Source organism: Pituophis catenifer, unplaced genomic scaffold (genome assembly GCF_029215685.1).
Source record: "Pituophis catenifer annectens isolate HBS135680 unplaced genomic scaffold, rPitCat1.0.hap2 SCAF_2, whole genome shotgun sequence".
Classification (NCBI taxonomy): domain Eukaryota; kingdom Metazoa; phylum Chordata; class Lepidosauria; order Squamata; family Colubridae; genus Pituophis; species Pituophis catenifer.
Genome location: NW_027256882.1, coordinates 240,312,092 through 240,337,439, shown reverse-complemented (window position 1 = coordinate 240,337,439; position 25,348 = coordinate 240,312,092). Strand labels below are relative to the sequence as shown.

The window sequence follows — 25,348 nt, the reverse complement described above, 5'->3', positions numbered from 1 at the left end:
TGCAGATGGCATGAATTGCAACACTAGGTTGAAAATTCTACTCTAAGAGTAATCCTCTCTAATACACGGTGGCTCAATGGCTAAGACACTGAGCTTGTCGATCAGAAAGGTCAGCAGTTCAGCAGTTCGAATCCCTAGTGCCACATAACGGGGTGAGCTCCCGTTACTTGTCCCAGCTTCTGCCACCTAGCATGTAAAGCATGTAAAAAATGCAAGTAGAAAAATGGGGACCACCTTTGGTGGGAAGGTAACAGTATTCCATGCGCCTCTGGCGTTTAGTCATGCTGGCCACATGATCATGAAGACGTCTTCGGACAGCACTGGCTCTTCGGCTTTGAAATGGAGATAAGCAATGCCCCCTAGAGTCGGGAATGATTAGCACATATGTGCGAGGGGAACCTTTACCTTTATATACAGGGGAAGATTTTATTTGAAAGAAGATACTGTAGTTTTCCAAAAAAGAACATTTTTCATAAATAAATAAACAGGTACTCCATAATAACAAGAGCTTTATAAAGTTTATTTCTGCAGTGAAGCTAGTATTATATAAAGTATTTCCAAACACATTGGCTGCCATTGCACTGCCAATGTGGCAAAGATAGGATTTTAGGATTTGTGCAGCTCATAATCCAAATTTTGTAGCTCATAATCCAAATTCTACCTCACTGCCAAAGTCTTCATCTGCCCTCCACTGCATGTAATCAGAGTCTGGGCACATTATTAACATGATTGGCGTACATAACATAATTTGAATTTTCTGGTTGAGACTAGTGCAGCAGTTACAAACACCCTTGATGCTTGATATTTCAGGTAGCTGTTGACTGCGGATTTGAAATCAATAGATGTTTGGTTTCTTACTGCAAGGTTCACCAAAGGTAGTGTTTCCACCTGCCTCTTAATTAAATTTGATTCCTTGAGCAAGAGGCAAATCTTTGCTGTAATTAATTGTGCTGAAAGATAAAACAGAAAACTTAAAATATGCAGGTTTTAGAAAAAGCCCATCTAGACAAAACTAAATGTTTATCTAGCTCAACATAGAGTTTCTAGAATAATCAATCAGGTTAAAAGACATTTTGAGAGTTGAGAACATGGATTCAATTGGAAGTACATCAAGGCAGTGTCATAATACTGGAAAGAACCATTAATATGCAGGTTTGCTAAGGAAGTTTCTGTATTCATGACCACATATCATTTTATTTTTTTACATTTAAAAATAACTCAAGGTGACAAACATATCTAATACTCCTTCCTCCTGTTTCCCTCACAACAACCCTTTAAAGTGAGTTGAGTTCAGAGAAAGTGGCTGACCCAAAGTCACCCAGCCGGCTTTCATGCTTAAAGCGGTACTAGAATTCACACTCTACTAATTCTAACCCCAGCACCTTAACCATTACACCAAACTCGCTCTTTTTCATTTTAATGTTTCTTTTTAATTCAGAACTGCTACATAGTATCTAATAGACTTAACAATGGAAGTAAATATCAAAATGGCAGGATGAACAGAATTAGAAGGAACATATAGGAATAGTTCTAACAATTCTGTATCCTACCATAGAACAAGTTACTGTAGGATCATCAGATTTCAATTAGTGAACCATTCTGTATCCTAAGGCTTCAGATTTGTCTAATTAAAGAAAATGAATGAATGAAATTCTGCATCAGAGGAAATATGCATAGATATTCCAAAACAGGAATATTTCAGGATAGAACGTTCTGCACACCCTACTAGAAAGCACATGTGTATGTTGCTATCTCTTTTATGTCCAAAAACCAGTTATTGCCATCTTCCATATTCTAAATACCAGTTAAAGCTGCTTTCTCCATAAACAAGCAAAATTTTGTCAGCACAGCAGCAACCTTACTCTCACCTCAATAAGTGTTTGCCATGGTCTTTTAAAGATGACCTAGAAACATTTCAGCCACCTCACAAATAATATTATGCTTGACTCCCCTTAAAATCTCTTTGCAGTTTCCTCACAAAATCTCGCATGTCATCAGATATAAAACATAAAATCCTCTAAAATGCAGTTTTTAGTATATACATGTTTATATTTATTCTGAGTTCATATATACCATTATGTTTAAGGTCAAATTATTAAAATTCTTAGCAGAGTATGCTAGTCCCCTCTGCAAGAAAATTAGCTGAATAAGCATAGTTTGCTGCAAATCCTACATTTAGAACTACTGCATTGCCTTAAATGTGCCTCTAGAGGAGAGAGACACAAAAGGAGGTCAACCTTAAAATTTGAGGGACATGCTTAGTAGCCCAAAATAGTCAGGGTCCAAATGAGAACTAAATTTGATTTAATTCAGTTTTACAATTAAATGAAATGTCATCTAAATTAATTAAATGCATGTATTAAGATAATTTCTTGTGCACTTAATATTTTCTCCCTGCTTTCACTTTTTTTTTTTTAAACATTTTCTAAGGGGATTCTACATCCCGGCCCTTTTATGAGTTTCTCTTCCAAACTTTAGAGTGATTAGGAGAACATTTACACCAAGCATCATCAAGGTAGGCCTGGGAAATTACAAAAGTATCTGGATGAAATTATGGAAAAATAGTTTATGCGTACATAAACTCTTCAGATCTTACCAGGTAGATCGCCTCATATACTGCTTCCATGAATCACTACCAGATTCCCTTCCACCACCTGTGTGTTTATTACCTCCTAGAAGAGGAAAGAGAATAGAAATGGTATTTCTAAAACCAACCAAGCAGTGCTACTTTGCATTTCTAGGTCTCATAAAAACGACACATTTTCATAGCATGTTGAAGTCCCCTTCTGTGCATTGGGGGGATGGGGGGCAATTCTGGTACTACCCTGGAGAAAAAAGCTTGGATTATTGGCAGAGGGGGGAACTCTGGTTCTCCAATTTCTGTGGGCTGGCTCCAAACACTCGATGCTGCAAATGTTTGGTGCCAAAATCCTGTTTGGATTTCAGACCAGACATTTTCAGAATCAGGAGGAGGCAGTTTGCAACCTTCCCTACTGGCTTTCCCACTGACTTTCTGAGGAAGCCACAAGGGAAGATTGCAAATGGCGATCCCATAATTGCGGGGTGCTTGACAACCTTTCATTGGGTTGCCCAATGAAATGGGTTGCCATGCACAATCACAATCACGTGACTGTGGAGACTCTGCAACAGCCTCTGCAACTTCAGGCATGTGTCTCGTCCTTTTGTATTTTTGGATGGTCACTAAACAAATGGTTGTTAAAAAAGAACTATCCGTAATCTGCAAATTCTTCAGCACAGATCACTTTTAGAATAATTTTATCAGATGAAACAATACATTTTCCCAAACATTCCAGTGTGTGTTCTCCAATATACCCGACATCTATCCAAGTTAAACAATAGATTAAATATATACTGTATTTAGCCCAAATTCCAAACTAGTTCATTAAATCTCATGAGATGTCAGCATTCGTATATGAGATCTTAAGAGATGGGGAACTGGGAGACACTTGCATCATCACATGAGGCCATGAAGTAGTATCCAATTCTTGAAAAAGTAATTGTTTCCAATCCTACTATCAAGGGAGAGAGTTGAGTGCAAAAGTGTGAATTGCCTACAAAGAAATCCAAGTGCAGATCCCCATTAACACACCAACATATATTACTTTGTTCAATCATTACTTAACACACTCTCTGCAGAGATAATTTTGCATATGAAGCCAATGTACTTCTGACTTCAATGCAATTAGAGAACAGAATTATCCTGAAACATTTACAAGCACTTGTTCTATGTATAGGGTAACGAAGTTATGAAGATTTAGCTATATCTATACAACTTACCAAATGCACCTCCAATTTCAGCTCCGCTGGTAGGGATATTGACATTAACAATTCCACAATCTGACCCCTTGGGCCTAGGGAGAAAGAAAAAGATGCTTACTAAACGGTAATTAATATGAATTCCCTGGAAATTCTTAAACTTCAAGAGAATTATCAGGGATATGTATTTAGAATATTTCATCTGCACTTTTGAGGCACAGGAGGCCACATAAATCTATTTCAGCAAAGCATTAGAAATCATTAATATAATAAGCCATAGGTGGCATTATATTTTGTTAAAATTGCATCATATTCATTCTGCTATTTCTGAACTGTGTCAGCGAGATGGAAAACAAGTTGACACATGTTATTATCTTTGATAATAATAGCCAACTGGTCTTTTTAGTGGAAAAAGTCAGAGAATCACTGAATAGTCTTTCATAATAAATCCTTATATTGGTTTACAATCTAGATCCAATCTAACTTTGTGAAACCCTATAGTGAAAAATAAATTTTGTCAAATCAGAATACTATTTCTGGATTATATTAAAATGTTTTCCACAACAGAGCATCTCTGTCTATACAAATGTTTAAAATCTCTGTATTTTTAAAGTCACACGTGTGTATGTATGTGTGTGTGTGTGTGTGTGTGTGTGTGTGTGTGTGTGCATAAACAGATACCACATAGATACATTCTTATGTAACCTTCAAAGTTTTATTTTCTTTCAGATCTGTTTATCACTTTTTAAACGTGTGTATTCATTTCTATGCTTGCTTGTTTGTCTTTTGGCTTTTTAAAATTAAAAAAAAAATAGAAATATACAATGTGTTCCAAAAGTCAGGCCCTATAGAACAATTTCTTTATTAATTAGTATTTATTTTCACCTCAATATTATTGTGCTTAGGAATGTACAAAGATCGTGAGTTAAAGAAGTGTTCCTTAAGTTTGGCAACTTTAAGATACATGGACTTCAACTCTCAGAATTCAGTGAAGTGCTCAGGAAGGTTGAGAAACACCACAAGAGAATAAAGGAAGCACTACTTACTTATTTGTTTAGAAAGTTTAGAAGAAAATAAAAACAATTCAAACATTACATTTATTTATACAATTAAGTTATGTCTATGTTCTGTGGAGTCTGTCTATAAAACCTGACTTTGGATACACCATGTATATGAATAGTCTAAAAAGAGGAGAAATAAAAAGTAAATAAGTAAGTTATGTCATATTTTAAGCAGATTCATATTTTCCCTCTTAAAGAAAAGAGAAAATTCATACCCTAGCCATCGGAATATTCTGCCCAAATCCTTAGTGAAGATGCTGCTGGACAAGCCTTGTTTCACACCATTGTTCCAACCAAAAACTTCTTCCTCTGTCTGGAAAGCAAAATAAATAAAAAACCTACATGAATTTAGCACTAAATATAACCACAAAACTAGGATGATAAACCAGAAGTTCTAAAACTTTTAACTACCGTATTTTTCGGAGTATAAGATGCACCAGAGTATAAGACGCACCTTAGTTTTTGGGGAGGAAACTAAGAAAAAAGCTGATTGGCGGGTGGATCGGCCTTCCGGAATACCCCAATCAGCTGTTCGTTGGTTGTGAGCTCTGTGCCTTGCTTTCTTTTCTGCCTCTGAAAGCCTCTGAAAGAGAGCTTCAGAAAAAAATACTTTTTTCCCCGAAGCTCTGTTTGGATCCTTTTTTTCTGAAGTTTCTTTCAGAGGCTTTTATTCTGAAGGAATATCTGTACTCTGTTCAATCTCCTTTCTTTGGTATTGGTATATAGATTAACCTCTTCCGATCTGTTGGTTATTGTCATTCTTCAGATTTGTTAGCATACTTTGGTTAGAACCTTTACCGATTCTTCTTTTGTTGCTTGCCATAATATTTTAGATAAAAGCCTTTCAGAGGCTTTTTTTCTGAAGCTTCATTTCTGAGGCTTTTTTTCTGAAGCTTCTTTCAGCCTCTGAAATCTCCATTTGCGAAGCTGGGCAGGGCTACATTCGAGTATAAGATGCACCCAGATTTTCACCCTCTTTTTTGGGGGAAAAAGGTGCGTCTTATACTCTGAAAAATACGGTATGTGCAAGGCCTAGTAAAGTCACAAAAAGACTGAAGTGTGCTTCAAACTATTAAGCAAGCAGGATGTTATGATGAAATACTCATTTTTCCAGTGTTCATTGTACTCCTCATATTGGTCCCAGATCAGGAAGGCCTTATCATAGCATTGCTCTTTCAATGTACCCTGTACAATGTCTTTGGATCATCCCACAGGGCTGCCAGCAACAATTCCCAAGCACTTGAGATATTTACTGTACATCTAACACAGGAGAGAAACTCATGCAACTGCAATACTGTAACTTCCAATGCTATTATTGTAGTTGTTTCGATTTCAAGTTGCTATAACCTTGCTAGCATCTAACTGAAGAGCTGATTTACTTACCTTAAATTTGAGCACATAGAGAATAGGAGCAAATGTCTCTGTATGCACAATTGAAGAATTATGAGGAAGTTCAATCACAATGGTTGGTTCAACATAGTTTCCAGGACGCTCTATAACCTTAAATTTAAAAGAGAGTGAAAAATACCACAAGTTTCAGCCAAATCAATCTCTACATATGAAAATATCTACTGCATAAAATTCCTTCAACAGCTGTGTTTGCAACACACAAACCATACCTAAAAGCAACAATACAACTGCAATTCTAAATATTGGTTTGTCAGAAATATGTAAGTGTAACTTGAGTCTTCAGAAAGTCAGAAAAGTCATCTTCATTTAACTGCTCATATCAAGAGAGGCGATTTCCCTTTCTTTGGAAGTAGCTTCTTAAAGAGACAACTGGCAATAGCAATAGCACTTAGACTTGGATACTGCTTCACAGTGCTTTATAGCCCTCTCTAAGCAGTTTACAGAGTCAGCATATTGCCCCCAACAATCTGGGAACTCATTTTACCCACCTTGGAAGGCTGGAAGGCTGAGTCAACCTTGAGCCGGTGAGACTCGAACTGCTAAACTCCAAGCTCCAGCAGTTAGCAGAAGTAGCCTGCAGTACTGCATTCTAACCACTATGTTACCACAGCAACAACCCTACTCATCCAGACAAGGACAATATAGGATAGATTACCAATTATCAATAGGAAACCCTATGACAGTGATGCCAAAAGCAGGGAAAGCGCAGGGGGGCACATGCGCGCGTGCCCACACCCATATTGCAGTGCCCCCACGTGCCCTGCCCCATGCACATGCACCCTCCGCCCGCACCCCGCTTTGGGCATAGCAGGCCTCCCTGAAGCCTCCAGAAGCTGGAAATGGCCCATTTTTGGACTTCCAGTAGGGCTGTTTTTCGCCCTCCCCAGGCTCCGGAAGCTTCCCTGGAGCCTGGGGAGGGTAAAAACAGCTTCCCCCCGGCCCTCCGGAGACTGGAAACGGGGTAAGTGAGCGGCGACCGGGCCGGGGACCGGTTCAGGGGTGTGGCCAGCCAATGTTATTACCGGTTCTCTGAACTACTACAAATTTTTACTACCGGTTCTTGTGAACCAGTGCGAACCGGGAGCAACCCACCGATTCTTCGACATCACTGTTTTTAAGTTTTATTTTATAAGTGTAAATGAGAATAATCACCTTCCCACCACAGACAACAGAACCACCTTGCTGTTTGGCTACTTCTACTGCATCAAGGAACATCTTAACTGCTTGCTTTGTATGAAGAGGACCATATAAGGTGTTTGCTGCAATTAAAAAAAAATGTCAAAGTGAAATCCAAATAAAACGTATAAGAATATAATGAGAAATCCATTATATTTATTTAAAAAGCTCATGGCTACATCTGGAATTGCTTGAAATAACTTTGTTGTATACATGGTTATTCATGTATATAATTCATTAGTACATGATACATCAGGGCCTGATTATAAACAAAGGAAAGAGTTCTCTGAAGTGGCCTGAACACAACACTAAAAGTAGTTAGATTTTAACCAAGAACTATCACAGTCTACTTCCATTAATAAAATGAAACTCTTACCATCCCATGGATCTCCAATACGGACTTGAGCATATGCCTTCATGAGTTTTTCCACCACTTCATCATGGATGCTTTCATGCAAAAACTAAGCAGAAAGTCATGGATATTATTGGCAATAACAGCACAACTTCAACATCCTATGGAAAACTATGGTATCTTCTGAAGATCTTCCAGATTTTTCTAGAGCTATGATATGCTGGCTGGAGAATTCTGGGAGTTGAAGTCCACAAGTCTTAAAGCTGCCAAGTTTGAAGACCTTTGTTCTAGATTCTAACTTTTGTAAAGCTATGACTGGTAACTTTTCTCCACTTTTATGTGCCTGAGTGTACTTAAGCATTTTATTTTCAATTTGATATTTGGCAACTCAGGATAGAATTGGAAGGACATTTGAGAAGAAGCAGTAAAAGATACCACATTACTCCTTATACCTTTTCAAACTGGGGGTTGAAGTTATACAAACTTTGTCTTATTTTGTTCTAAACTGAACAGAAAATAGGACGGGAAGTAAAAAAACCCAAAATATCTCCATGGGAAAATATTACAGTATATTTGCCGGGGTCAGAAGCAGTAGTATGCACAAATTCGTAATTACTATCAAGATTATGCAGAAAATATTAAGAGAATGAGTAAGAGATCTGTCTATATATATATTATCTGTCTGTCCACCTATCTATCTATCAGTCCATCAATCCAGATATCAAAATATACAAAGATATTATTTACCAGTCTCCTAGCAGTTGTGCACCTCTGACCTGCCGTACCCACAGCTGCAAAGAGGGCAGATGGGATGACCAGGTTGAGATCTGCATCTTCAAATACTGCAAGGAACAGAAGCAGAACATGATGGTCCAGTGCAAAATATAAGCAAAATAAATACCAACTACAAGGAATTAAGCAACAACTACAGTCAACAATTTTTATTCTAAATATATCAGACACATTTATAGCCAAAACAAAACATCTGCAAAGGTCAGTGAGATAGACTTTATCAAACAAACTTTGTTTTGATTCAAGGAAGTCTTCTAGCTCCATACAGAGTTGGAAAGAATAACTTTTTTTCCCTTTGATGATGAGAAAAATGCAACAGGATTTCCAAAGCAGAAAGTTCTTAAAATTAGCAGCAGCAGCAGCAAAATGGAATTTTAAAAATTCCATGCATAATTCCTATTGCCACCAGAACATTAGTTTTCAGTATAGTTCAGTATGGTACCTTCCACTTATAGTAATACCAGTATCTGAAAATCTCAGCCCTTGGCTGCCATAACTCATTCAATCCAGGGACTACATTCAGGGTTTTTCCTTATCTATAGGGCCAATACAATCAAGCCATTTAGTCACAATCCCATTTAATCCACTCTTCTGTTCCAGAAGACAGTGCATGGTTCAATGGGGAATTCATGAATTCTGGCAGTCAAAAAAGGGATACTGTTATCACCACTGATTCAGCCAACTTGTACTCTGACTTTCTTCTCTGACTTTTTCCTATGACACAGAAAAAATACGGCACTCAAAATGCCAGCAAGTCCATCTGATGAAGCCAGTTTTAGCTTCATCCCACTTTATCCTTGCAAGAGAGGGGAGACAAGAAACATAAAGCACACTTAGGGCAGCAGGCAATCCCGGGGTTCAGGGGGGCAGAGATGAGAACAATGAGCTTTGGGAAGTGGCTTTACTCAAAACTCAAGAAACTGGATAAATCAACTTGTTGAGTCAGAATAGATTTGCAGGCCAGCAATTCCATGATTGCTAAGGAAAAGTAGCAAGTTTGGGGCAGTCATTAGAGGCATTAACTGTCTTCTGCTGTATAAACCAAAGTGAAGATGAAAAAGAGAAAAAGGGCAACTGATAACTAGAAATAAAGGGCACTTTGTGAATTATTATCTACCCACCTTATGCAGTGAGATTAGTAGATTATTGAATTGTGGACTGGAAGAAAGTATAACCAAATAATGAAGCAAAAAAAAAAAATAGAGACCGTGAGAGTTGCCAGGAAAAAATAATATGCATATAATTCAAAAAGCAAACTCAAGCATTAATAGTCCATTAGCAAAACATTTTTTGCATTTTAATCAACTATTCAAATGGACCATTAAAAAGCCTATATCTGGCCAATGTACAGTATTAGTTTCTGTACATATTCAATGAGCCAAGAATTAGTAAACACTACTATCCGATTTAAATGGAAATATTAATTACCAATAATAGCGTTGTTTCCACCAAGCTCCAACAGACATCGTCCTATTAAAATAAACAGTAAATCATATTAATCTAGCCATTAACTAGCATTTATGCTAGCCCACCTTCCAACATCTCATAATTTTATTAAAAAAATGTGAATCCAAGAAATGAAAATGTTTAACAAAACATATACAATTGTTTCATTTACATAACCAAAAAATACTCATTTTTGCTAGCCACTTATGAACAAATAGTGCATGTTAACATTTCATCTAGATTTAATGTTTTATATTTTGCTCTAATTCTCAGCCATGGCAAAAATTAAAGTTTAAACAGTTTAAAAGAAGATTTTGAACATGTTTCTTGACAGAGTCTTTGGTACAGAAACTGGGAGAATATCGGCACAAATGGCAAGTATTGAAAGGATCCATTCTTCATAAATACAGACAGACAGATCTTCCATACATTTTTCATACAAACTGCTCTGAGAAATTTTCTTTTGCTAAGCACGTAGCTCTTATGCTACTATTTGTAGCATAAACTCTAAGCTGCTTATCTTACTAATAATCAGAATAATTAGATTAATGCCTGCATAGGGAGGAACTGTAGCTTTCACTCTTACAATATTCTTTCAGACCCATTACATTAACCCAGTTTTGTGAAAACTCTTTTGTTTTTATTGTTTCGTTTGAAGTAAGGGTACTATATTTGCAACCTATTTTGTTATTTGAGCCTCAGTGGTAACACGTAACACACAGGAGTTGCCAAAGAGCAGTATATGCTATCGCTGTGTGCCTTCGGGCATGTACAATCTACCACGTATTAAGAAAGAGTTGTTTAAGATTCAATAAATCCATACTTTCTCACTACAGTGTATCCAAGTGTATCTTGGCAAGCACTCCTTGCTGGAAGCTACCTTACCTTTCCTCTTCTTCTAATCCACTGGAGAGAGTGACTTTAAAAATAACTCCTCTATTCTCCATTGAGAAAAGGAACAGGAGTTTCTAGACAGGAGGCAGTGGAAAACATGGCTGCCATATTTCACCAATGGTCAATATATGGCAGGAAATAGTAATGAGAGAGTTTGAGGGGACAGGAAAAATGTCCCATTAGGCACTTGTGGGCTTACTATCTTTTCTTGGTAAGGAAACTCAAATCTCTCCAAGAATGTTGAATTCAATGGTAATAGAAACAATGACTTTGAACAATAAGCCAATGCCACAATTTGTTAATACATCTGCAAATTAACTTGAAGCTGGTCATTTCTCTTTCATGCATCTATAGCCATTAAAATAAATTGAGAAAAGTTTTGTAATATTATACTTACCAAATCTCTCCTGGACTGTCAAAGCTACCTGCTTGCCCACATTGGTGCTGCCAGTGAAGGAGAGCAGATCAATGCGCTCATCTTTTGCCATTGCTGTGCTACACAAGACAATACAGGAATATTTTCAGATAGAGTGGTAGTAGAAAAAGTAGAGCTAGAAAGCAGTTCTTGTTAATTACCATTAAGATCTATTGCAATAACAATGGAATAGCTAATAATGCTCTATTACACTCTCCATATCATTTTGCTCCTTCATCATAAATGAAAATTCTTTCAAAAATGTTGATATTTATACAGCATGAATAGAATGGCAAATGCTTTAGAGTTCTGCTCTATATGGATCTATATGGATGTTATGCATAGGAAGAAAGACCTACATTTGGTAAATAGAATGAGGAGCAGTGGTGGGTTTAAATTTTTTTTTACTACCGGTTCTGTGGGTGTGGCTTGGTAGGCGTGGCAGGGAAGGATACTGTAAAATCTCCATTCCCTCCCCAATCCAGGGGAAGGTTACTGCAAAATCCCCATTTCTTCCCAATCAGCTGGGACTTGACTTGGGAGGCAGAGCCAGTCAGAATTTTTACTACCGGTTCTCTGAACTATTCAAAATTTCCGCTACCGGTTCTCCAGAACTGGTCAGAAGCTGCTGAAACCCACCTCTGATGAGGAGACAACTACGGAAAGAAAAAAATGGAACTCTATTCATTCTCCCCAAACCTTTTCAGTAAGGCTGTGCAGCAGGTCCAGTTTCAAAAAATTCTTTTGTGGTGTCCTGGACTGTAAATTTTCTAGGTTCCCACCTTTAATTCCATACAACTTGTAATTAAAATGCTCACACTGTACTAACCAGATTTTATTTTCCAAACTGATTTTTAAAAATAACACAATAGAAAGGCTTATATACTTCTATGTACTATATTGATTCCTATAAATAGAAAGACAATCTATATTTTACAATTCTCAACAACAAAGGCATGTCTTAATTTCTTCACTGTTGTCTCGAAATTTCAAAAAAATATTTCAGCTTCAAGACAATGTCACATAAATGAATGATCCACCAAAGTTTCAGAAGAGCAAACAATCCATTTTATCCGTTATAAAATCATATTGATGGAGAAACAATTTGTCAATTCAGATTCATTTTCTTTTCAGTACAACTACTTTTTCTAATCATTCTACCAGTGGCAGCACATTTAAACTGCAATTCTATGCCTGGAATTGGACCAATCTATGTCCATTGAAAATTGTTATTTTCTTATATAACAGTGATTTAAGTGGTACTCTACATAACAATCCCCTTTCTTAAATTCAGCCAACAGTATGGAAGAAAGATGGTGCAAAGGGGGTAAGGAAATGCATTATTGTTTGAGGATAGAATTCATTTGGATTAATTAATTTGCTATAGCTACTATCCAATAATTTTCAAGGCTCTGAGCAATTTCTATCATTGATAGAATCTATCAATAACAAGATTAATAACAGTCATACAATATAACAGGACCCTCTGCTAAATGTTCCACTCAGTAGGGTTGGTTAAACTTCACTGTCCTCAGTACTTTCCTGAAGAGCTGTCTTCGCAGCTCTGCAACTTATTTATTTAGAGAATTTATATGGCCACCCACTTACTTTCAGTGACTCTAGGAGGCTTATAGACAATTGAGCAATTGCTCAATAGGGACAATGGAGTAGTTGCTTAATAGGGAAGGGGCAATCTGGATATTTGGGGACAAATTATTCTACAGAAGGAATCTGTAGCCATCACCTTTTCTGTGGTGGATACACTTGTGAGATTTCAGATACAGAAGCTGAGAGTAAGGAAAAGGAGATGGATGTTTTTAAGGAATAATGTTAGCATTCCTAAAAAAAGTAGAACTCATTGCCAGAAACTACACATGCATCAACATAAGCACATAATCATGAAAAAGTATCAATACTTTATCTGGGGTATTAAAACAAATGCATTGTACTTAGTCAGAAACAGTAGGCAAAAGGTAAGCCAAAACTATAGAAAAGAAGTATAAGAACCACCAAATAACAGAGTAGAGATAATTAGTAAATTGGGAAGGGGAAATTCAGAGAGTGATTGATCGCTAAAGACGAGAAATTACTCCTGAGATTCTGGAGATTGGGAATTAATTTATGTAGTCCAATTGTAAAAAAAGGGAATTGGATTTGCACCAGGTACTTACAACCCCCGTCAGTCATTGTGTGACTTTTAATATTCTGGCCATAGCCTACCTCTCTCTTCCCTCTTCATCCCTTCTACAAGAAAGATATTTTTCTAAAAACACTGCTATGATACCACAAATATTGAAAGTGGCACCCTTAAGTTTCAGAAATACAACAGTTATACTCTAGAAAGCTCTGATAAATGGATGAGGCCCACAATGGAGAAGTGACACTGGACTCAGGCTTGCATCTTTCTGTCATTTAAAAAAAAAACTTTCCCAATGAAAAGAGCTTCTTTAGACCAGTTCTGAATCAGATTCAACATATTTCAGGTTTGGGGAACAGAACTGAAAACCTCTAAGCCTGTCCAGAACTTCCCAACTTCTGAAGGTTCTACAGAATCATATCTCCAACCTTGGACTACAAATCCAATGGACTGTGGATCACGAGATCGAGAACTACAGAATTATGCACCCTTAGAAACAAACCAAAAATAACATGATTTTGGTAGTACTGCAAATTGTCTACATAATATTAAAAATGTTGTACCTACCCAATATCTGCTCCACCACAAGCCAGAGAGCAAATAGCACCAGGCAGCTTGTTCTTCTCTAGGACTTGTGCAATTATTCTGGTAATCAAATAAGACATTCATTAATGGTACAATCTTTCCAATGTGGAAAATAAAATAAGTTTGGATAGATATCAAATAAGATTTCACTTTTGACAATTTCATCTTGCAAGCATATCTAGATGTTGTTGAATACAATTCCTTTTCATGGAAGAGAGAAGTGTTGCTTATTGAAGTGGCCCACCAACGTAGTGGCCTGTCGTCCTTCTCTACCCTGACCTCCTGAGCTCTGGAGATCTTCAAAAGGTAAGTGAGCAATATGGTGACTTAGGTGGGGAGGAACATGTGGAACCCAATGGGCTGGCAAAGCAGGCCCAGAGTCTGCAGGGACCCAGCAGGGAAGCATGGGGTGGAGGAACAGGCAGAGTGTCAGTCATAAGGGCAAATGACTGCTGGTGTGTGTGTGTGTGTGTGTGTGTGTGTGTGTGTGTGTGTGTGTACTGTAGCAGTCTAAACTTTGAAACCGGGTTGTAAGTAGCTTTGGGAGGGAAGCTGTCGTAATTTTGAACAGTTGCTAAGTGACCATTCGTAAGTGGATGACTACCTCTACTTTCCATATCACCTCACTGTAGAGGTTTTAAATCTGGAATGCCTTCATGCATGCATGCATACCATTGGATGTCCAGGCAGCCAACTCAGAAAAAGGGCAAAAAGGTAAAATAACAAACAACAAGCTTCTTGAAGCAATGCAGAAGACAAAACAAAATTGAAACTGCATGCAAATTGTATCAATAAAGGAAAGAAACTCACTTCGTAACAGCCACACTGGTGAGGGATGTTGTGGGTGCACCTTTCCTTTAGAAGGAAGGAGGAGGGAAGATAAATATTCTTAGACATAGGAATAATCTAAATTAAAATGAATAATATATGGTATTTTTAAGACATATGGCTACATTTATTAAGCACAGAAAACTACAGAAGAATGGGATAATTACCAGTATAAAAAGTTTTTTTCCTAAAAACTAAACCTACTGAAATCATAAAGAGATTTCTATATGTCCTTATCCAAGTTTTAAATAGCCAATTCCAATTCTAAGAATGCACCTCAGAAACCCACAGCAGGCAATGCAATTGAGAGTTGTGCTAAAGGGTTTGACAGAAAAGCAGTTTCAGAAAAATTAACACATCATAATCTGAGTCATAGCAAAAGAAAAATTAATCACATGATTATCCTTTATCTCATACAATCTACTAAAGAGTTCCTCCAGACTCCACCTGTTATTGTTCTTATTTTTAGAATTATCTTCATATGAATAACGCTATTTTAACAACTTATTTGGCCATTTGTTTCTAAAATCGATTAGCTACTCCCGTGCAGGAATTGTCAGGTTGACATACAATAAAAAGAAAAAACCCTCACCATGTGGTTGCTACTCAAGTATGTTTGTTCCCACTCTTACAGCATTTACTTTTTCAACTCAATTACTTGAGCACAGATGCTGTTCACAAACTGCATTTAAACTATCATATTTCACAGCTTGGTAGCAGCGTAAATTGGGGTGGCTTTGTGCATTCACCAACCTGACACAAAGCGTGAGGATGGTTTGCTTGCTCTATTAACAAAGACCCAAACCGCAACACCTCATGTATGGCAGGCATAGAAAGCTATTTTTAAACCTGAGCTGCTAGAAATCTCGGGAAGTGCCTAATGATCAAGACTTATCTAGAGACAAGGTGGGGATTTGTGGCATGCCAGTTATCTTGGCAGCATATATGACAGGAGCTACACTATGCTAGCTCGAAGGGAAGACAGGTTCCTTACCATGTCATATAGAGAAACAAAGAAACAACAGGACATGTTTACTGCAATATTAACTCAGTAAGTAAAGGATCGCTGACTTTTATCACTCCCTTTTAAAGAAATGCCATCTAATATATATTAATATCTAATTTGTTAACTAGAATATGAATGCTGTAAATGAGATAAAAATATCAACTAATTTCCTGAAGACATACAGTTGTTTTGTACAACTAGCAGTTGCAATATCCTATGTTTTTGTACCATTTACAAATGGCACATAACCACAAGAGCCTTGGTAGCACAGTGGACTAATGCACTGTTATTAACATCTGCTGCTTGCAATTACTGCAAGTTCAAATCTCACCAGGCTCAAGGTTGACTCAGCCTTCCATCCTTTCAAAGGTAGGTAAAATGAGGACCCAGATTGTGGGGGCAATAAGCTGACTTTGTATAAATATACAAAAGTATGAAGGCTATTGCTTAATGCATTGTAAGCCGCCCTGAGTCTCCGGAGAAGGGCGGCATATAAATTAAAGCAAAATATATATATACAGGTGGTCCTTGACGTACGATCAGCGGTTTTAACTACCGTTGGAAGTTATGACGGATCGTAAATGGTGCTTTATGGTTCATCTTAAATCAATCATCGGACATCATAAAATGGTGCCCCCCCCACATCATCTGATTGTGATCTGTTTGGCCTCCTGTTTGCACTTATGACTGATTCCCAAGTATCCCACAATCACAGGATCACCATTTTGCAACCTTCTTTGCTGCCTTCCCCAGAAAGCCAATAGGGAAGCTGTCAGGGAAAGTTGCAAGCTGCTCCTACCAAAGGATTTCCCTTCCCCAGAAATCTTTCACTGGACTGCAAAAATAAAACTCGTTTTTCTTCATTTCTCCAGCCAAACTCAGGAATTGCCTTCTGTGCACAGAGAGAAGAGGGATTCCCATGCAGGCCTGGAGAAACACAGCAGGGATTGCAAAGACCCAAACTTCATTTTTCTAGCCAAATGCTGGAGTTCCGTTCCAACATGGATGGGAGCTACCTACCCTCCTTCAGCAGGTAGCATCTTCCTTCCATCTGCTTAGCGACCCGCACTATCATTTAGGGACTACAACTGGGAGAGCTGAGATTGAGGTTGTTGAGCAAAGCAATCAGACAGGTGTCTCACTTAACAATCGCTTTACTCAGTGACCAAGATTCCAGTCCCAATTGTGGTTGTAAACGGAGGACTCCCTATAAAGTATCAATCTGGCAATGCAGTGCTTTGCTTGAAAGAAGCAAACTGGCCTTCTAAGTATATTTTTGTACTCTTGACTACCTCCAAGTTGTGGGGTACAGACAATAATATGTTCACTTGCTGAATAGTCCCTAGATTAGAGAACCTGCCTTATCCAGAATAGTGCAAACACACCTGAGGTAAAACTGGGCTTTGAATGTGAATTCAAATGTGAATTCGGCATCTGTATACATTGCCATTAAGCTGTGTAGGGCAGTTGTACTTTCTCTTGTGATGCTTAAATATTACTTGATTGAGAGTATTAATCCCATTTTGAGCCCAAATTATCTCCTCTGCCACTAATAAATCTTCCCAGCTCTTTTTAAATTGAGACTTTCTACAGCACCTATTTGTCATAAGACCAGGAATCACATTTTAATTTCCTTCCCCATAGGAACAGCCTTTAGTGCTAAAAATCTAACCAAATTCCAGAGGAAAGAAAGGTTTACCCTTCATCATGAAGGGTTATTGCTTACTAAATTGGTTTTATATCATTTTGAATTTTTGTTCTTTTCATTGTAGTCTATGTGCATGAACATTTTTATAATGTGTAAAGTATGGAGCCTGCCACCGAAAACACTCATCTGGAAACTGGGAAAAAATGCCTTACCACAGGCAGACATTGCCACAGATGAGAGCAATTGCATTGTTCCAGCCATAAACCGCAACTGGAAAATTAAAGGCTGTGATGATGCCAACTAATCCCAAAGGGTTCCATTGTTCTATTAAGGCATGTCCAGGTCCTGAAAGCAAAAACAGCAGTTTTGTTTGGAAAGCACAGGCTTTTCTTTCTTTTTTTACTTATCTATCCCATTGTCCCAGGAGATCAGGCATATATATAAAAAGTATCCACACTTATTGTTACAACAACTCTTCTATTGTTAGGGGGAGTTACTAAAATTGGCCCTAGATCAAGCAGCAAGTTTATCTAAGTTAGCAATCATAGAGAAATAACCCGAGGATCAAACATTCCAAAGAAAGGCTCAAATCAATAGACAGGCCAAACCCATGTGAATTTAAAGTATGGTTTTCAGACATGGCGCTACAACTTTCTGTGGCAGTTCCATTCTCAAGGTTGAACTTTCTTCCCAAATAAACATACGGGTAATCCTCAAGTTATGACCATTGTTCATGACTCTTCAAAATTACAACAGCACCGAACAAAGGGACTTGTGACTGGTCCCCAAATTTCCAGCTGTTGCAGCACCGCAGCAGACACATAAACAAAATTTGAGTGCTTGGCAACCAGCTTGCACTTACTGGTTGTAGCATCCCACAATCAATCTGCGACCTTCCCTGCCAGCTTCCCACATGCAAAATCAATAGGAAAAATGGCAAGAAAGGGCACAAGTCTCTTGAATAAGTCTCTTCCACTCTAGGCTTTGTCCACTTGTATGCATTGCGCCCTCCTTTCCTTCTTCACTCACATGCAGCCCGCAGCCTCTTTCCTTAGCTTTCCTGGCATTGCAGACATGCACCTTGCTCCCTCTTTTTCTGGTCTCCCTGTACTTACACACACCCCACATCCTCTTTCCACAGCCTACCTGTAATCACACACAACCTACACTATCTTTCTCTATCCCTCCTGCACCTGCACACATCCTGCACCTGAGCCGGGCCTCCACACTTCCCTGGAACAGCCCCACTCTTTAAGTGGGACTCTATCACTTCCTGCTTAATGACCCGTACATCTGGGATTACGATTACAGGAGTTACTAAGTGATGCAGTCACACGACATCCCATTTTATTCATCCAATACGTGTCCCAATTGCAGTTGTAACTCAAAGATTACAAGAATAGATATATACAACCTCACTGAAGATTTTCACTGGTACAACAGTGATTTTTCTTCCTTGTTTTCCCTCTCTTTCTCTGGAGCAGATCGGTGGAGAGGGATGAATATTTATATAAAGGTAGAAACTATTGTGTCATTTGTATTTCCTACAGACTGGAGAAAATCCATAAATTATATATTTTGACCAAGTTTATGCAAAGGTGATATAATGTCTGATTGGGATAAGAAAATATTTGGGCTTTTCCAGAAGAATAGAAACCTAAAATATTACCTATGTCCAAAATCATTCAACATTCTATTACTGAGATTTTCTATATCAAATTACTTTAATCCAGAAAAAATTCTTATGCAGGCAAAAATGCAGGCTTACTTTCTGAAGGCAGCATGGGTCCACCAAACATCCGAGATAAACCAACAGCATAATCACAGATATCTACATATTCCTGGACTTCACCAACACCTTCAACAAAGATCTTCCCCATTTCTAATGATACCTAAAGGCATTAAAGGAAAACATTAATCACATGGAACATGAATAATTACAGTTTCCTTAGATCCTCCTTACAGAATAGAATACCTTACAGGAAGAAATATGTCTTTTTCTATTTGTATAATTACATTATGTATGCAACCAATCAACTGCTCATGCTGCTGTGATTGACAGGTGTAAATGAAAATACTAATGTAATGGAATTGTCTGGATTCATCTAATGAGTCTAATCTATGAACATCCAGTTCTTGTGCTCTGGAATGCTGAATTTGAGGATAAACTAAAACACAAGAAGTACTGATGCAAGAATAACATTTTTGTTGTTGTTGTTGAACAAAACACAGGCACCCAATGCCTTTTTTATCACCTTGTCCTATGAGTCAAGAAGACCGAAAAGTTTTTAAAAACCCTGTTGTTTGCATTGGTTAATAGCAGGGGTGAAATTCTCCCGGTTCGGACCGGATCACCCGATCTGGTAGTGATGGAAGCGGGTGATTCAGAGAACCGGTAGCAAAAATCCCTGCCCCCCCCATTGCCCAGCTGAGCCGCGCAATCATCAGAGGCTTTTTTTTTATTTTTAAAAGCATTTTTTCTACAACCTCTTTGGCCGAAAAAATGCTTTTAAAAGTTTTTTAAAAAGCCTCTGATGATCGCGCAGCTCAGCTGGGATCATCAGAGGCTTTTAAAAGCATTTTTTCTACAACCTCTTCAGCTGAAGTGGTTATAGAAAACATGTTTTTAAAAGGAAAAATAGCCTCTGCCGATCAGGCAAGTCAGCTGGGATCGTCAGAGGCTTTAAAAGAAAAAGAAAGCCTCTGCCGATCAGGCAAGTCAGCTGGGATCGTCAGAGGCTTTAAAAGCATTTTTTTTACAACCTCTTCAGCCGAAGAGGTTATAGAAAAAATGGTTTTAAAATAAAAAAAAAACAGTTGGCCACGCCCACTCAGTCATATTACCCCACCACCACCAAGCCACGCCCACAGAACCGCTAGTAACAAATTTTACATTTCACCACTGGTTAATAGGTAGATTGGTAATGAATGCTGACTGCTAGCTGCTACTCAACCAACAACAGAAATCTGGAATGATTAATTTTTTGGGGGAAAAAGTCCAATTATCCCAGATGAAATGATATGCTTAATTTACTTTAAATTCCTATTTTTACATTTTTATTCTCTCATAGTAACCAATTTAGGAAGTTTAATGGAATATTTCAAGCTGTTTTGTTCAGAACGCAAAAACATGCCTCCTTTTTGTGTATATTTCTAGCACTTACTGTCTTCAACTTTAATCAATGCTTGCTAAAAGAAATCAAGTTTGTTGTCATATCAGCATAAGGGCATCTGTCAGTGTTTAGAAATCTAATTGATTAAATTAGCAACGCATTCCAGAAGCAACACAACAGGAATTATTGTCTGCATTTCTTTTTACTAATTTAGGGATTATATCAATTCGATGGCAAAACTTACCAAATTTCCCAAAACTTTGATTTTGTCTCTTAAGGCATCTCCTATCTGTCTCACTATTTCTCCTCGTTTAGGTGCAGGAATCTATAAAAAGAAAAAATATTTGCTTAAGTCCAGTCTTTAGAATCCTGCATACTTTGCCTAACTCATACAATGTATATTTCTGGACATAAAATTGTGGTGTGTTTTTTTTAAACCACTATGAATAATAAACAAAGCCTACACCGGATTGGTAATACCAGCAAAACTATAGAAATTGCTACAGTGAAAATTAAAATATTCAACGACATAAATCAGGAAAAATGAAAAAAAAAAAAACCCTGTCTGGTGTATTTACACATTTTACAATTTTTACCATTAAAGGTAATCCTCAATTTACAGCCATTTGTTTAACAACAGTTTAAAGTTATAACACCTCTAAAAAAAGTGACTCACAACCAGTCTTTAAAGTTACAACCATTGTGCACACACACACATAGTTGCATGATTGCAATTCAGGTGCTTAGCAAGTAGCTTGCATTTACAATGGTTGAGCATCTTGAAGTCATATAACTTCAATTTGCAACCTTCCCAGCTGGCTTCTGCTAAGCAAAGTGAACTGGGGAAGTTGGATTCGCTTAATTATCATATGATTCACTTATTAACCATGTGATTTGTATAATGACCGAGGTGATTCACTTAACAACCATGGAAAAAATGGTAATAAAATCAAATGTCACATGTCTACAAGTTTAATGACATTTTTTAGTAACTAAAATTCCGGTCGGTTCCAACTGTGGTCACAAGGCAAGGACTACCTGTACATTTTTTGAAATAAATATAACAATAACAGTAGCACTTAGACTTATATACCACTTCACAGTGCTTTACAGCCCTCCGCGGTTTACAGAGTTAGCATATTGACCCCAACAATTTTACCGACCTTGGAAGGATGGAAAGCTGAGTCAACCTTGAGCCTGGTGAGATTCGAACTGCCAGATTGCAGGCAGCCGGCAGTCAGCAGAAGTAGTCTGCAGTACTGCATTCTAACCATGGCACCACTTCGGCTCATATACTATTTTTAAATGCCTCAAAAACTTAAGTCATCAAGTTACTTGAACCAGCAGAATGGAAGTTAACGAAATTAGGTCATATTCCAACATTTATTTTGGTTAATATATCATGCATTGTTTCAGTCGAAGGAAGTTCTACGAAATATACTTAAACTTACTCTCAAATGAACCTGAATGAATAGGATCAGATTTTAAAAGCACATAGGAAAAAACACTAGTTGATACTAGTGGCCAAAGAAATTCAAATTATTCTTCTTTCTATAGAAATTTGTGTTGGTTGACAGATTTCATATCGTGTATGATTTAGAAATATGAACATTTGAACAAGTTCTGAAAAAATACAGACCAGAGTCCCTATCAAAACCATCCCTAGCATTCAAAGATGCGGCCACTTAATCTAATTCAGATATGATGCCATTAAGGATATGGTTAGTGTTTTTTATACTTGGCATCTTTGCTGGCTGGGAAAATCTGGGAGTTGAAGTTCACAAATCTTAAAAGTTGCCAAGTTTGAACACTGAATTAGAGCATTTCTAAATACATTTCAGGTAAAACTTCAAATTGTTGGTTTTAATTTTATTTATTTCAAAAATGTGTAAGGCACTTTCTAGGATAAATTTCTCCTGATGGGCTTAGGGGTATACCCACTGAAAAATAATTTCCCCCCAGATAACAATTCAGGAAAATATACAGAGATTTAACTCACCTCTGCCCATATTTGCCAAGCTTCTTTAGCTTTCTTTATTGTTTCTTCATAGTCTTCCAAATTTGCCTGAAATCAAGCAGTAAAAATGCTGCAATGGACATAGTGATAACACAAGACTCAGTTCTCATAAGTCAATGGAGAATTGGAAACTAAACAGATGTGTTCATAAAGTCATCTGTAATCAAGTTCAGTTTGAGGATTTTATTGTTATTAAAACACCGATTAGCCCTATTTCTACAGAAAATCTCCATCCAGTAAGGGGAGGGGAGAGAAAAGGTAACCTATATTTTCTACTTGGTTTGCTTTTAACTAGTCTGCATTTCTTACCAATCTCATGAAGTTTCTTAACATTCCAGCCTTGAAATCTGCTTATTTTTCCCCTAATGATGCATTTTATTAAAGAGTCAAATATACAGTTAAAAAATCTTACCTGGCGAACTTTAGCTATGGGCTGATTATTTGCAGGACAGTATGTTGTCACAATCTAAAGAAAAAAAAAACATTTCAGTCCCATTTAGTAACCAACCCTATAATCATAAACCTCATGGTCAAAAGCTGGCACAATTTGTGGCATTGGCTGGACCCATATCAATAGAGTGACTTTTATGCCGAGTCACACTGTAGAAACTGATAAATCAGAATGAGTTTGGGCAAAAGGCAAAAGTCCAGGAATCAATCCATGCAAGTAGTTGAATGCTAAATTCTGAAGAAAAAAAGATAACAGCAAGACATGTGGGTGATTTTCAAAGACCTGAAATGCAGAATTGCCTCTGTACTTCCATGGGAAAGCTCAGATCCAAAAGAAAAAATTGCAAGGAAGATAAGTTTCAGGCACATATTAATTGAAAAAGCATCAGCTTTAGGACAAGGCTGAGATGACAGCTGGAGGCAGCAGGCTTTCCTTCTCTAGAAGCTTTTAAACAGAAGGATTCTGTAATACATCCCACCCTGCAGATCCTGCACTGAGCAGGTAACTAAGAAGAACGTGATTGCTTCTAAATTTTCATCAGTTCTGTGATAGTCATCCTGGTCATCTTTGGAATTTACTAATCAGCCACATGCCACCTAGTATTTTAGTCTCAGTTGCTTGGCTGCAAAATGACAGCGCTTGTGCCTTGGAAATACAATTGCTACATTTCACAACAGCTTTGGCTACATCGATTAGGGTTTCCAGGATATGAAGCCCCAATACCTGTAGGTACCTAAGTGTGCCACTGGTCCATCTGACCATCACCATAAAGTCAAGTTATGCAGAAATATTATAACGAGGGTAAGTCAGAAAAGTACACGGTCTGCAATGTTTTAGGTCTGATGGAAGTCACAAAAGAGGGAAGGAGCCAAAAGAAGCTGCAGGATTGAAAGACACTCATTCTCTTTCTGAGCCGAGATAAAAAGAATGAAGAAACCGGGACTCGTCTCTTTCTGCCAATTCCAATATGGGCTGCTGCAACCTGAATTCTGAGACGTGGATACGTTACTTAAAATGCAAAGGAAAAAAACCCATGACAAATTCAAAACCTCAGACGCGATGCACGTCTCAAAGAACTGGAGAAACAACTCCAAAAAGCGCCCGCAGGACATTCCTCCTTCGGTTTTTACGGCTGTCCGTCAAACGGGCTCCCACCCCGCCTTGCAAGCCTACCTCTCCTCTTCCTCCCCAGGAGCCATTGTAAACTCCCTCGTTTTCTTCTCGAAGCCCCAATTCTTTCAGCCACGCGTACTGGCCTTGGTTGATCAGCAAGGTCGACATGAAAGCGGCCGGTCTATTGCAAGAAGCGGTGAAGGAGACGCTCTTCCTTAGCAGAGCACGCCTGGCGAGCACCGAAAGTCCAACTTGCAGCAGCATAGCGAGAAAAGGGCCGTGGCACCTTTAAATCACCCATAGGCCAAAGAGGCGTCCGTCAAGAGCCCACCCCCAAACGCAGAGCCCGGATTGGCGAAGGCAAAACGCTCAGTCCTCCGTTGCCTGACGGACCAAATAAGTCACGCCTCCATCTACCGTCGACTCGGCGCATCCTCTCTGCACGTTGGGGCGCCCCTTAAAGGCCCTGCCTTGAAGGTCATCTAGTCCAACCCCCCCTGCTCACGCAGGAGACCTATACAAGGGATTCGAACCGCCGACCTTTCTGATCGACAAGCTCAGTGTCTTAGCCACTGAGCCACCTAGGGAGCCGCCTTGGAGGAGTTCAAGGCAATTAGCAACAGTTACATCACGAGAAATAATAAAACACTTTATTTTCGGTTTGCAACAGAAATATCAAAAAGTTTTTAATAGCTTGGCATGCGTTGGAAAGGAACTTAGCGTGCAAAAATCAAAATGACTGTTTGCTGATAGCCCCGCCCCAGCAGATCACTTGGCCAGGATAAACCCACAGTAACAGTAAAATGGCAATACTCGTCATTAATCCATACTTTTTTGTATTGTAGAGTATATTATGGAAGCAGGAACCAAAGGATGTACTGCACTAAAACCTATTTCACTGGTTGGGAGTAGACTTTTAATGAAGTTACCAGACCCGATTTCTAAATATAAGAGTTTATTCTCTTTTATTAAATAATCTCAGTACAAATATTCCCCTACACAATTTAAATTAGTTACTAGTCTTATCTTTCTTTGTTGTAACTATCAGCAGGCACTAACTAGAAAGGGATGTCTGATTTGCATTATCAATTAAATAGTATACCTGCCTCTTGAGCCATTCTCTTGCT

The 25,348-nt window shown here is 38.1% G+C and overlaps 1 protein-coding gene across 1 annotated transcript; it reads right to left on the bottom strand.

Moving 5' to 3' along the window:
• Positions 1–499: 499 nt before the first annotated feature.
• On the bottom strand, positions 500–24,512 carry ALDH7A1 (aldehyde dehydrogenase 7 family member A1). The gene is made up of 18 exons (XM_070935693.1): positions 24,282–24,512; positions 23,070–23,123; positions 22,640–22,705; positions 20,885–20,965; positions 19,296–19,419; positions 17,740–17,872; positions 14,856–14,900; positions 14,028–14,105; positions 11,306–11,403; positions 9,997–10,038; positions 8,524–8,618; positions 7,801–7,885; positions 7,401–7,507; positions 6,222–6,338; positions 5,054–5,151; positions 3,799–3,872; positions 2,597–2,672; positions 500–950 (listed from the first exon to the last, which is right to left on the bottom strand). Exons 1-18 carry the CDS (start codon positions 24,483–24,485, stop codon positions 896–898), a joined length of 1,632 nt encoding a protein of 543 aa, XP_070791794.1. The 5' UTR covers positions 24,486–24,512; the 3' UTR covers positions 500–895.
• Between the last annotated feature and the right edge of the window lie 836 nt (positions 24,513–25,348).